Raw genomic sequence first — 14,557 nt, forward strand, 5'->3', positions numbered from 1 at the left:
ATGTTATTTCATTCTGGGTGATGTTGTGTAATATTGTGGTGTTTCCAACATCACTTGGGCAGGTTGCCTATGCATATTAATCGCTGAATAAATATATTTGGCAACTCATTTTAGAATTTTTCTGTTTTTATTTGTTTATTTATTTTTTTTATTCCTCCCAAGTGACGAGTTGACAGCCCTCTTGCTCTTATTTTGAAACTTACCATCTTGGGCTTCAGTACTAGGAGGCTGAGCAGGCTGCTGCCCATCTGTTAAGCAGTGACCCTGTTTTATTTTTATTTTTTCCAAGTGTGTGCTATGAAATTGATGAAACATTGCTGTTTGAGCAGACATGAAGGCCACTGTGAGAGGACCATGGCAGATCCGACGATGACATTTCCACAAACATGCTTTTCAGCATCTTTATTCACACTTATCACTCAGTTGCTGTTACAACACAGCTGCAGCTTTATAGCTGCCAGCCTAACTACACAACAACAACGACAGTGGACCCAGCACACTTTTAACCTGGCAGATGCCCTGCAGGTGCGTCCACCTCCCCTGCAGCGGCACCGCCGACCACGCCCCGCCACAGCCACCAAAAATCATTTCATGCATTCTGTTTTATTTTTATTTTTTAATTTGCTGTGTACGCAGCAGCACATGGGGTCATGGTGTGCTGCGCTCCGATATTTGACGACTTCAAAAAATAATCGGTCCCTAATCTCACTGCGCCACATGCGCTTTATTATTATTAGCATCCTTTCCTCACAGCTTTGGCTTACGGGGTAGTGTTGGTCATCTACCAACTGGAACAGGTCGATCGATCTCTGAGTCCTCCACTCTGCATGTTGAAGTGTCCTTGGGCATGCTGAACTTCGAATGATCCCTAGTACAGCCATTGGAGTGTGTGTGGGTATGTTTGTGTGTGAGATTGATAGAAAGCATTCTATGAATATGTGCGTGTGTGATTGGGTGACTAGTTAGCTTTAAGTGCTAAATGGAGTAGAAAGGCATTATATCAGTTCATTTTTGTTCTTCTAGGTACTTTAGCACCACCATCTGGCAATAGAAGTGCATTACATCATACCATTGGGCTGGTAAAAACGAAACAAAAAAATTAGTTGCAACCCACCTCCCTGCTTACAAGTAATAACTTGACTGGAAAAGCTGTTGATTTTGCTTTTGTTATTATCAGAATATCCATAGACTGTTTAAAGTATGGAAATGATGTGGCGTCTAGGAACATGAAGTGAATGTAAATGGGAAATATGTTATGCCTGCCTTCTTTTACCAGACCACCAGGGGGCAACGCTTCAGGTTGCTAAAAGAAGTTGTGATTTGGCGCGATATTAATAAAACTGAATCGAAATTGAGTAATATCGTTTATATAGCTTGTGCTTTTGGCCCTTACACAACAAATAAACACTGCCCACTTTCATTGTTGGCCAGTGGTTGTCATCCAAGCTCAAAGCCTGATGATGCTAATGGTCAGCCAATATATCAGTGCATCCTTAACACTGTTAACTGATTTCAGCACGGACTTCAGCACTTCTTGATTCATTGAGAAATATTCTATAGGTTGTACAAGACTGTAGAGATGGATGAACAACAACAACACCCAAAAAAGATTGTGGTTATTTGACACGATTACATGCTTGGGGGGTAAAAATATAGACTTTTTAAACCTTAAAAATTAAAAAATAATAATAATAATTTTTTTCTTACTGAATAGCTTTAAATAAATAAGCTTGAGCGTAACTAGACCTGCCACAGTCTGGCAGAGAGTGAATTTAAACATTTATGGAGGGGCACAAGCAAAAGCAAACTCCATTATTGCAAAACTTTATCTTGTTTTAGTTGTCAGCAGAAGCTGAAATTGTAATTGAAATTCAAATGTGATTATTACACCACCTGTATAGTGGTTTTACTATGACAGTCACCGCCATCTATGTCCACTTACAACCAGGTACAAAGCGATAGACCCTGAATTGTTTTTATATGTGGACAAGGCTTTAAACATCAGTCCAAAATCTCCCATAGATGTTCATTTGGTTAGTTGTCTGTTGACTGCACTCTTTATTAGTCTTTTAAACAGTTTCCCATAATAAATCACAACTATCTTCCTTAACCTGCAGCTTCTGTACACTCACGCCAATATCTTCTGGCATACTCCTCTCCCTCGTGTAGTATTGGTTAATTCTCGTCCATCATGAATAATTGGCTTGTTATCTATTCCTATTCGAATGTGTTGTTCTGCGGTCTTATCTCTCCCTCCTGTGTGTTTCTGTCTCCCTCTGCAGCCCATTAAGAATGCCCCAGCAGGAAAGAAGTACGTGCGATGCCCCTGCAACTGTCTGCTCATCTGCAAAGTCACTTCCCAGAGGATTGCCTGTCCCCGACCATATTGGTGAGAAGTTATTTGTGTATGTCTGTGAATGTGTGTGTGTGTGTGTGCACGCCACTGTGAGACTGCAATAACACTGCATCTCTCTGCGAGAGAGAAGTGAAGCAGAGGAAACAAGGTGCAATGGGAGCAGCAGTCCCTCAATTAAGGCTATGCTCCCAGCACAGTTTACATGCAGTGCTCAGCCAGCCGGATGAGGAAATAACAGCCTAATTAGAACAACTGCATCGTGAGTTTCACTTCTGCATGTCATTAGAATTATGAGAGGTGTGGATGATACAGTGGATGCATTATGTGTATTTTTTTTTCTTAAATGTGTATTTGGAGATGTGGGGGTTATGTTGAGATTTAATTGTTATTCTGAACCTCGCAGCAAAGAAAAAAAATCACAATATTCATTCAGCATCTATCTGCTTTTAATTATGCACCGAATTCCTGCGGAGCAGCTACCAACCAAATGAACACTTAGCAAATTCCTTCATATTATAATCTCAGAGGGCATAATGAGCACAGCAGCCTCTTCAGAACAAAGAAGGGCAAAGTTAACTGGAAAAGTTAGTTTTATGAAAATGTAACTTTTGGGATATGTCTTTTATATTTTTTTCTTTTTAAAGGTTGCTGAAAGTTCAGATCCAGTTGGTTCTCTCTTGACAGGAAATTACCTAAACACATAAAGAGGGGACTTTTTTCATAGTATGGGACTGTTATAGTAAGAAGCAGATGGCTGATGTCAGTCACTGGAGATGCACAGCTTTTGCATGTCGTCTCAACATTATGTTGCAGCTGCCATGTGTAATTTGTAACAGAAAAGATTTCTGTTTATGCCCAAGGCATAAAATGTGCAAGAGCAACATTTTTAGATGTTTTTTTTTCTTTTTTAATTTTTAGATTTATGCTGCTATGTAAACAAGCATCAACTGACTGTTACAAAATGTGTTGTCATAAAGATGTGAAACTCAGAGTTAATGTGTCGTTGTAAATGCAGATCATGAAGTGAGGCTCAGGGATAAAAAGGCTTGCATTATCTGGCGTGGCAGCTGAAGACAAATATTTCTGACATCAGTAATTCTATAGCCATTAATTTCATTTGAGATTGTTGTATACATTTTAAACAACGAGTAAATATCCTACCTGACCTCATCAGAATGAGAATATGTTGCATATTTAACAATGGCATACAAAATGTAAATGTATTGGCAGGAGAAACAACACAATTTGACATTAATATTTTGCGATTGTTATTTCCACCATATTCTGTTTGGCTCCCTGTTAAATCCAGAATCTAAAATTCTTCTCCTCACATACACAGTCTTAAATATTCAGTCCCCATCTTATCCTAAAGACCTCATTGTTGAATATTATTCTAATGGAGCACTTCGCTCTCAGACTGCAGGCTTACTTGTGGCTCTTATAGTTTTCAAAAGTAGAATGTGAGGCAGAGCCTTCGGTTATCATTCCCCTCTACTATGGAAACAACTCCCAGTTTTCTGTTTGGGAGACAGAGACTTTCTCTACTGTTAAGATTAGGCTTAAAACTTTCCTTTCTGATAAAGCTTATAGTTAGGACTGGACCCTGAATCCTCCCTTAGTTAGGCTGCTGGGGGTCTTCCTATGATAGATTGAGCGGATCTTCTTCATTCATCTCTTTTCACAGTAGTGTGTTTATATCACTGCTATATGTAATCATGAACAATTATTAAACTCTGGCCCTCTCTGCTGTAGTTTGCCATTTGTCCTGCCTTTCTTGGCACTTTTTCTCTCACTACTCAACCGGATGCAGTGGATTGCTGCCCCTCCTTGAGTCTTGGAAGTTTCATCCTATTAAAAGAGAGTTTTTCCTTCCCGCTGTTGCCAAGTGCTCCCTTGTAGGAGTTGTTCGATTGTTGGAGTTTCTAATATTATATTATTAAGGTTGTGAATAATAAATAAACAAAACTGAATTGTACTGAATGAACTGTTCATATGTCATAGTTTATTGTATTACAGTTTAGCAAAAGACATCCATTAACCTCAAGTAGTAATAAAATATGTTGTGTATGCACATTCCTCTTTGGCCACTCTTCCTGCAGTAAATTACTTTTAAGAGTTTACCTCCAGTATTACTATTTTGCATTCAAACCAGACATGCTGACTAAACCAGACACATCTCAGCCCCGCGGCCTGATCAGTGATTCTGAGCTACTGTAGCCATGTGAGAAAGCTGATTGTAGGAAAGCAGTGTGTGTAGTAATGAGAGGAGTGAATGCTGATGAATTTCATGAGGCTGCAGTCAGCCCTTGAGACGACTGCTCCCAGCATCAGCTTGCATTATTAGCTAGCACTTGCACTGAATAATATCTCGAGTCGCTTCTGGTGCGAATGCTGACGTTGTGTGTCTGTCTGTCTCCTTCCAGTAAGAGGATAATAAATCTGGGCCCGGTTCACCCTGGTCCGGCCAGTCCTGATCCCCAGCCAGCTGGAGCCCGCGTCTCCTGTGGACACTGCAGCAACACCTTCCTGGTACCAGCTCTTTGCTTTTTTAAAAAAAACATCTATTTAATTCGAATAAATGAGAAGCTTTAGGGGAAATAACCACAGGATTTCAAATCATAAAAAGCTCTGCCTTCAAGGTTTTGGGGAATTTGCTCATTTAGATTAAAGCAGTGGTTCTCAAACTGTGAGGGAAGTAAAGCAGAATCGAATTAATATATGGGTAGGGTTTAAAAGTCAACTTGAATAATTTTTCTTTTTTTTTATTTAAAAATCTCTGGGGTGTGGGAATAAACCTCCTTAAATGGTGTATGCCAGAAAATGTTTGAGAATTACTGATTTAAATGATGGTGGGTTCAAACGTGTCTGTCAGGTATAATGCCGAATCAGCTGTGGATTAGGCTTATTTAAGTTGACTTAAGGTTCAAGGTAACGATGCCCATCTCCCAGTATCTTCAAGACCTGAATTAAGCTTAGACCTTTATTTTAATTCAATGGAGAGCTTGACTAAATAGACAAGGTTAATCTATGTCACAGGTCCAACCTTAGAAGAGGTTTAACCACCTGTAAAACCACAGTGTGCCTTCATACATAGATGTATATGAAAGCACATCTATGTATGAAGGCACACTTATATTAGAAACATTAAAGGAACACAGCCTTCTTTTACTGGCGCCTAAGCTCAGTAGAGGTTCACCTTCAGCTGTGCAGTGGTAGATTTCTGTAGTTACAGGTTTTTATTTAGGTTTTCTATATGAAAGACGACACGAATTATCCTGAATTTTGTTCGAGTCTCTAGTATACGTGCCAGAGAAAGATGTATTGGCACTCCTTAGTGTCCAGTAAGATGTCCAGTAATATATAGTTGTATTACCACAAACTAACAGCCTGAAGTTGGTGCCAAGATGACTCCTTTTTGAGAAGGGCTTGATCTTTTCTTCTTTAACTAAACCTCACTAATTTCTTAAAATGTTATACTACTATTTCAATAAGTAGTTTGGATTAGGATTGAAAGGGAAATCTAATCCTTTGTGCAAAGAAATATAAAACCAGTACATGCGAGATCAGTCTGAGCTCAGCTGTGAAAATTATAGAGTCAGTGAATCGAACTGGCCATGCTCTCCAAGGTGTCCTCGCGTGACACACTTAAGCAGGATTTATGGTCTGTCTGAACTCTGTGTCACTTGGTCAGATACTGTCATACCCCCACCACACACATGCTTTCCTCTTATCTCTAAACAGCAGTGTATTCCTCTTTCTACTTTTCCTTTTTTCATTATTTTTATTTGTGGCACATTTAATACGTACAACTCAATACAGCCCTGTCAGTGTCTCCCTGAAGCTGACACCCTTATCACTGTTTTTAAAAAGACATCACGCCTTTCCCTTCGCTGTGATGGCCAGCCTTTGACTTCATCTTCCTGTGTAGCCATTTGGAACAACAATACATCTTACGAAGCAGTTCAGAGAGACCATAACCTGGCAGTTTGGTGAGGTAATGGTTCAAGTCCCAAAAACTAATCAACAGATTTTTGTTGGGTTTTCTGTTCATCTGCTGTGTGCATACAGTGCTGTGGGTTTTAAGATGTGTAATTCCTAAAATCAAATTATTAGGGTGTCATTAATATTTGCTGTAGTTAAAAGAAACATGTTTTGCTTTTCTTAATTCCAGGCTTATATTACAGTGGCGGCTGATCATAGTTTTAAATAATGATGTCAGGGTTTGTACAAGTCAACAGATCAGTCTTCAGACTCATCTGAATATTCAGTTTCAGACCGTTTTTTTCTGCTGTTGGCTCTGCTATCCTGAGCTCTTCGCTCCACCTTCAACCTTCTGTTTGCAAGGAAAAGGGAGAGGAACAGCTTGTTTCAGACATTGTTAGAGAAACAAAAGATTATTTTGTACTATTAGTCATGCATATTTAATCTGGAGAGTTCACTAATATATAACTATGGAACTAGAAATAAGCACACCAGATCCCCTTTAAAAATATTAAAAATCTATTGATTATAAATATTAACCTCTGAAGCAGCGTGTAGGAGTTGAAACATCAGTACAATTTGTGTGGTTAATATTCCATATTAAATCAGCTGAATCTTAAAAAAAGTTTCCCCTCAGATTCAGCTGTTTGAGTTTGTTTTTTGTTTTTTTTTGTACAATAACTTTAGCATATCTAACAAAATCATGCAAAATTTTACTTAATACTGGGAGTATTTTTACAGTTACAGGAGCTCAAGGTTCAGAGGGGAGTGCTGAAATTTAAATTTAAGGCTGAAAAATATATTTAATCTCTACTAAAAACTGCAATCAAATCAATTTTACTCTCACTCCAAGTCTGACAAAAAGATATTTTTTTTATTACCAACTCTGAGCATCAATATTATGAGATACACATTTTAGTTGGTAGAGTAAATTGGGCCTGTAACTCAGAATATTCATTCATTCATAGTATCAATGTAATATTTCTGCATGGTGTTATTAACTGTGCTAAAGTCATAACCTCTATTTACTGTATTTTTCTTAAAAATACTGTAGATGACCAATGAAAGTCCTGTCACTAAGGAAGGTCCAGAGCCATCAAAACACATTTTTGCAGAAGGGATGTGTTACTATGCAGAACAGCTGAATAAAACACTGTCTTTCGGGTGACGCTTTTATCGTCTGCAGCCAAAGCTACAAACCTGTAACAGTTTGAGTAGCCCTGCAAGGTTTTTGTTGTGAAATGTACTGTAGTGAGTGAATTATTGAACATCCAAAAAGCACTACGCCAAGTATATGTTGAATTATTGGTACAGATCAATAACCCTATCAGCTCTCTGCTGATATATTATGGTCATTTTCTGCTAAAGAGAGGAAGGGAAATTCTTCTTGCTGCTCTTTTAACAATCAGTGGGACAGGTAGGGTGGTTTAGATATATGGTGGATGAGAGGAGGTGGGTATACTGGGAGAAGAATAGAATACACCGCCGTTCTCGATTTCTCTGACTATACCCACCTCCGAGGTGAGATGGATGGTGCTGGGCGTTTAGCATTCAGCTGGACCTTTCCTACATGCTTAAAGACAGGGCGGCTGAACAAAAAGTTCAGATCTGTGCCCTGGGTGGCGTTCCAGTTAATCTTTTGTTGCAGATCCTGGTGATAATGTTCTCAGTGTTTCTTTCAAGACAAGAATAATGTACAGCATGCACACAGTGAATTCTGCCCTGCAGGGTTTACAAATGTAACACGGCCCAACGTTGGGAAGAAAGTAACTGTCTGTGTCGTGAGAGAGAACAATTTTTCTTATTTTGCTTTTGTGTAGCAAGCAGCACCTGGATATTTGGATTGAATATCAGTAGGTGTATTTAGAAAAAAGAAAAAAAAAGGCCTTCAAGACTAGTTCATAACTTGTACCTGACATAAAAAGCAAAATATTACCTTATATCAAAATAATCTATTGCACACATGGGCAACAAAGGGCTCAATAGCCACATTTAGCCTGTGAACCATATGAGTCTGGCCCTAGACATTAAAGGGAAACTACTAAAGGGAAAAAAATTAACAGGAAGTATTTGGTTAATGGGTGTTGAAGTGAATTACTTGGGAGCAAACAAATTTCATATGAATCCATGTTCTATTCACAATAGAACATGTTTAAACTGAGGAAATGTACCATTTCAAGAACATAATAAGGTCATTTTGAATTTGATGACAGCAACACGTGTCAAACTGTTGTGACAGGTCCATCCATATTTTCTGCTGAGTAGGATTCCCTCGTCTTCTAACACCTGTAAATACATATACATGTCTTTCCAGATGTGTAAGAACTGATGCATCCCCATGTCATCAGAAATGCTGGCTTTAGGAAACAGTGCTGATAAAAAGGCACATGGTTCCTCTGCTCTCTAGTCCAGGATCTCACATCCATGTTTTTCATAAACACTTAAAAACTTTGATTCGTGTGACCACACGACAGTTTTCCACTTTGCCTCAGTTCATTTTAAATGAGCGTTGGTCCAGAGAAGCTGGTGGTGTTTCTGGATCATGTTCTCATACAGCTTCTTTGCATGATGGAGCTTTAACCTGCATTAGTGGATGGCACAGTGAACTGTCTTCACAGACGATGATTCCTTGAGGTGTTCCCGAGCCCATGCAGGGATTTTCGTGACAGAATCATGCCCGAGGGCCAGAAGATCATAGACGTTCAATATTGATTTTCAGCCTTGACTCTTGCACACAGAGATTTCTGATGAAACTCTGATGGCTTTATGCACTTCAGGTGATGAGATATTCAAAGTCTTCACAATTTGACATTGAAGATTATTATTCTGAAATTTTTCCACAAGTTTTAGAGGTATTTTTTTCCCATAGATTACTGAACCTCTAACCACCTTGGCTTTTGAGAAACTGCCCCTCTAATGCTCCTTTTATACCTAATCATGTTACTGACTTGTTGCCAATTAACCTGATTAGTAACAAAATGTTTCTCCAGCTGTTTCCTTGTAGTACCACTTACTTTTCCAGGCTTTTGTTGCCCCAACCCAACTTTTCTGAGACAAGTTGCTACCATTGAGTTTAGAAAGAGCAAAAACTTTTGTGAAATAATATAATTTCTCAGCTTAAACGTTTAATATGTTCTGTAGAATATTGGGATTGTGCAGTATCTTAAGTGGCAGATCATACGCTAGGGGGAGCAGCCTAAAGGAGGAGATGATGTTTCATGTCTTTGTAATAGGAAATTCTTGGTTTTAGAAAAAAGGGCCTTTTTTTCTGCCTACCAAAATTCATCAAGTTTAACATAAATAGTGGTCCTTCTCGCACTTTATCATTGTACCTCCCTGTGGGGGGGAAGAAAAAGAAAGTTGTCTAGCCCTGATTTAACATGTTATTGGAATTAAAGCAATGATTTATGAACCAAGCCTAATTTTTATGTTCTCATTTATTACTTTATGTGACTGAAAGTTACATATTTCTCTGCAAGAAGGAAATTGCAGGACTTTAAAGACAATTAATCTGCATGTAGAGGAGCACGATTGTAGCAAAAATTATAATCCTGATTATTTTTTCATTATTTAACATGTTAACTTTCCTTTTGAAACATCACACGTTTGTTGAATTCAAGTGTCAAATTCCCACATTACATTGTCAGGTAAAGCTCATTTTTACTTTAAATGAGCTGGGTGCACTGTTACATCAGGAGCATTTTGTTTTGTCCAAGCACTATTGATAAATTAACATGACGTTACATTAACATATATCTGAGCTCTTCACACCCCAGCAGAGCCTTATGTGGCGTTTATGATTGATGTGACTTGAAGAGAGACGAGGAGTTCTTTGCTCCTTGCAGCTGATATCCATATGATTGAGAGATGTTAACGACAAATGTCCCTGTCAGAAGAAAGAAAGTCCTCTTCATTTACATTACATTTGCATGTTTTTTATGCTTTGTATAAAAACTTTTTTTTTTTTCTGTAGAAGGAGGGTTTCATTACTCAAGCTTAAAATTTTGGTAAAATGTCTAATGGTCAGACCTCTGTAAAGTCAATTAAAACTGACTTTGACTCACCTGTGTGTGCCAAAAGCCAATTTTGAGCCAGGAAAACTCAACATTTATTTAAAAAACAAAAAGAAAGTTACCCTGGGGCTGCTCAATTATAGCAGCGATCCTAATCAGGTTTATTTTGCTCAGTATTGAAGTCCTGATAAAACACAATGCCTTCTTTTAACTTTAAAGAAAAATTTTATTTCTGATTTTAATCAAAGTTGTTCTTCCTGTCATCCTGGATAAACTCACCTCAGACTGAGTTTGGAGAGACGCGCTAAAGAAAAGACAAAAAATGTCGGCCACAAAAAGAATGCAGAAACATCGTGTTTTCATCTGGATAATTTATGCTGATAGTCATTGGAAGACATCATTGTATTTGAATTTTGATTATTTGGAAGAGTGTTATTTTACTGCAGTGTTTCAGTTGCAGGCCCTTTACACTTTCTCACTCCCTTCAGTATCCTGTCCTGATGATAAAAATCTTCTGACCAGCCCAAATGGATGGGGGGGGGGAAAAAACAAATCTATCTGCTGTTAGCACTTTATAAACAAACTGTATAGGACTTCTCTCCAACACCTGCTCACATTTGCTTATCAATCTGCTGCACAGCTATACTTATTTAATTTTTACCTGGTGCTACGTTTATTTTTATTTTTCTGAGTGAAGTCAAAGGCAAACTTTTGTGCCTGTTTCATTATAAACCTAACAGAAGCAGAATCACTAGTTTGTCTGTTAGAGGTCAAAAAGAGAATTAATGTGAGTGTAAGTGTGTCGCCACCATAACTGCTAAGTTGGCAAACGTTTTTAGCTGAAGCCGAAGCTCACATCTTTCTCTTTGTAATTTCAGTGGACAGAGTTCACAGATCGGACGCTGGCCAGGTGCCCACACTGCAGGAAAGTGTAAGTAGCTATAAGCAAATCATCCATTACACCACTCTCCTCTCACCGTACGCAGTTTTTGCTTTTACACCGTTTGGCATTAAGCTGTAAGGTTTTACTCAGACACAGTAACAAAAAGGTAATAAGCAGTGACTTCAGGGACACTTTAATTAAATCTCTTACTTCCCGTTTCCTCACAGACCTCAATTAGTGTTAAATGTCATGAGGCTTCTGATCTGTCACATTGTATGTCCATATATGTTTAGTACCTCAGGTTACAGATTACTGCATCACTGTCTGCATGAGCTTCTTAACATGGTGAGAAATGGATGCAGGATGCTAGTATCTATTGCAATTGCATGATAAATTTGAAATAATATAGGATGCGGTTAAATACATGTTATTGATTATACGTTTAAAAAAAAAGAAACTGAATAATCAGAACGGATATACAAAGCAAATAGCTGCCTTTTGTTCTGGTACTGAAGAGACGTGCCAGTATGTCAGCTGTCTTGCAGTGCACAGGTGTGCAGGTGCAGTTTTTGTGAACAGATTTAGTCACAAGACTGTAGTTTGTCAAAACAAAAGCATCTACAGAACCTCCATTCAGTCTGGACAGGTGCGTTTCTGCAGGTTAAAAATGAAGAATGTAGAAATGCAAACTAAAATGAAGCTACCAAAAGTAGTTATTGTAATTGTTTTTATAATGTGACACAAAAGGAAATATTCTGGTGGAAAAAAACAAACCCAAAAAACCAACACACACAGTTAATGATGGCTGAATTATATTTAGCTGCTCCAGTTTCGGGGTGATATTGTTCACGCTGCTTGCTGTCACGCTGTTGAACCTGACTGGAAAACCTGAATGTGACAAAGGTAGCAGCGTTGTCTCAAACCAAACATGGCAAATGATCCAAGGTTGTTGCTCTAGCAGCCACAGTTTGCATGCATTCATAACTTGTTGAGGCACTGTCCACACGCCCAATACTAAATCCTTTAATACTGAGGAAAATTTTAACACACATAAACAGCAAACACATGTAATTTTAATGCCAACCTACTGGCTGAAAATTATTCAGTGGCCCCTCCCAGTCTGCCGCTTGGGCACGATGGCAGCCATGGAGGGTGACAAGTGTTCTACATTTTGCATAATCTGGGTACTTGTAGTGTACTGCATGCAGTCTATTTGTGAGGGTGAACACACTAGTTGTACAAACCTGCCAACATGAGGTTTGAACATCTGCATGTTTTCACAAAAGTGCATTTTCTTAAGTAAATAAACTCAAAGGGAGGTCAGTGATGTGTGAGTTAAGTAATATTGAATATTACTGTAGTATCTCTGCACACTGGTCACGCAGCCAGCTGCACAGACAGCCTGGTGTTATTTGGCCAGCTCAGAGATGGAAAATTAATTTCACTGTCCTACCTTCCTAATTCAATATGGCAGGAAAGAGGCGTTGTTTGTGTTTCTAACATTTTGTTTATAAAAAGCTGGAATCGGTGAATATCTTTGTTACTTCATCGAGGTCTGAAACTCCCTGTTTCACGTGGCACATGTGGCTCTAACTACCATTTATTTGGTATGTTTAAAAGTCTTTTTTCCCCTGTTCCTTCACAGTAAGGAGGGCTTAAGTGCAATTGTATTCTAAGTAAAATTGTATGCACTCTGTGGGTTGTGTATGTAGAGTTTTACTGAGAGGCTGGACATTGTGGCAACTTGGGTAGTTTTAGATAAACACAAAACGGTACTGATGCAGATATTATTCCTAATAAGTTTAAGGGTCATGCAAATTACTGGAGTTCCTTGGGGAAAAACTGGAGATATTAAAATAAAGAGGACAGCAGTTATGAGTAAGGAAAAGACAGGAAGCACTTGATATAGTTAATGGCTGAACTTCTCACACTATGAGTCTGAACAGAAAAATACATAAACCTGCAGGGTTTTTTGCTGCATTTAAATAAGCAATATTAATTTCTATCTCTCCTCTACAGGTCTTCAATTGGTCAGAGGTATCCACGGAGGCGGAGCTTGTGGTGTTTTCTACTCTGCTTGCTATTCAGCATTTCAACCGCCGGATTGATGGTGAGCACACGCCGCCCAACGCCAGTCTGACACCCACATGAGTCAAGGAGCTGTTGTTCAGTATTAAAAAAGAGATTATGAATAGCTGTCTGCCGGGCATTTATCTTTTTAGAAAATGGTTCTCATGTCCTTCCTGTTTTGTTTTATGAAGCGAAAAGTCCACAATTATAGATAAAACAAAGGTAGCAGGGAGAAGCAACATGATTGCTATCTTTTCTTTTGTCGTCGCTTGTTTAACATGGAAGGTTGGCGCCTCGCGGCTGCTCTGCAGACACGGTGTGACAGGCCTCTATTTGTCATTGAGAAAAAGCACAAACACAACCTGCTTTAACTGTAAGCTGTGTCAGGCTGCGACGCTGCCTTCAACACCCACAGAATAACAAAACAGAACATTTGTGCTGAGTTCTGATCTCCTGCTTTGCCTCGTCGCTTCTTGTTCTCTCAGTTTGACGTGTGTAAAAATCCATCAGAGCTCACGGTGCTTTTTAGAATTTCTGTTGTTGCCTGCATTTAAGTGATTGTAAATAGATGCTGCAGTGGAATATTATCAGAATAATAAAGGAGATAACAGCTGTTTTAGAGAGTCTAGAGTAAATGAGGGATGTAAAAGTCTAACAGTGATGCACAGAAGGGCTAAATGGTCAGGACATTCTGCTTTCTGAACAGCAGAGGGCGCAAGATGAGCATCAAAAGAGGCTGAGCATAAGAGGGTTGCATGCCTGGCAGCTTTAAGAACCGTAATCCAAACATTAAATGTGCTGCATTGAAAGCATTGCGTAATGCTGGTGTTGTGGCAATAAATGTCACGACGTGTTGTGTTTTATGAAAAGGTGTTTTTAATTATATGAGTGGTGCATGAGCAGCAAGTTTTGACAGTTTAATCTTTAGGGGTGTTTTGCGTCAATAACCTTTTAACAGCAAGAACCAGAGACAAGTAACCGATCAAGCTGACTTTCCAGGCTGAATTTTAATTATGAGTTTTAAACAGAATAGTTAAAGGGAAAAAAGAAGTTAAGATTCAACTCTGTGACGGCTTTGACATCCTGGATTTTGTCTTGAGAGTTGCCTGTTAAACTGTAAAAAACCCCTTGAGAACGACATGAATGATTAAACGTTCACACATCGTTTATAGAAGAAGAAAGATGAAGCTTGAAAGCATATTGATGTCTTTTGGCCTGCTTGAACTGTTAAGATTACCTCATGATTTCTATTTT

At 38.7% G+C, this 14,557-nt stretch overlaps 1 protein-coding gene across 1 annotated transcript in view; it reads left to right on the forward strand.

The window, feature by feature from the left end:
- The window catches only part of pip4p1a (phosphatidylinositol-4,5-bisphosphate 4-phosphatase 1a), a 28,076-nt gene that overhangs the window by 8,617 nt on the left and 4,902 nt on the right, over window positions 1-14,557 (forward strand). The window contains exons 3-6 of the mRNA XM_085254666.1: window positions 2,283-2,389; window positions 4,780-4,885; window positions 11,229-11,281; window positions 13,253-13,343. Coding sequence (XP_085110792.1) covers window positions 2,283-2,389; window positions 4,780-4,885; window positions 11,229-11,281; window positions 13,253-13,343 — 357 coding nt within the window. The remainder of the gene's footprint in view (window positions 1-2,282; window positions 2,390-4,779; window positions 4,886-11,228; window positions 11,282-13,252; window positions 13,344-14,557) is intronic.

This window comes from Mchenga conophoros, linkage group LG18 (genome assembly GCF_057382185.1).
Source record: "Mchenga conophoros isolate Kocher_MC1m ecotype Shallow Benthic linkage group LG18, M_conophoros_male_GT1.1, whole genome shotgun sequence".
In the NCBI taxonomy this organism is placed as follows: Eukaryota; Metazoa; Chordata; class Actinopteri; order Cichliformes; family Cichlidae; genus Mchenga; species Mchenga conophoros.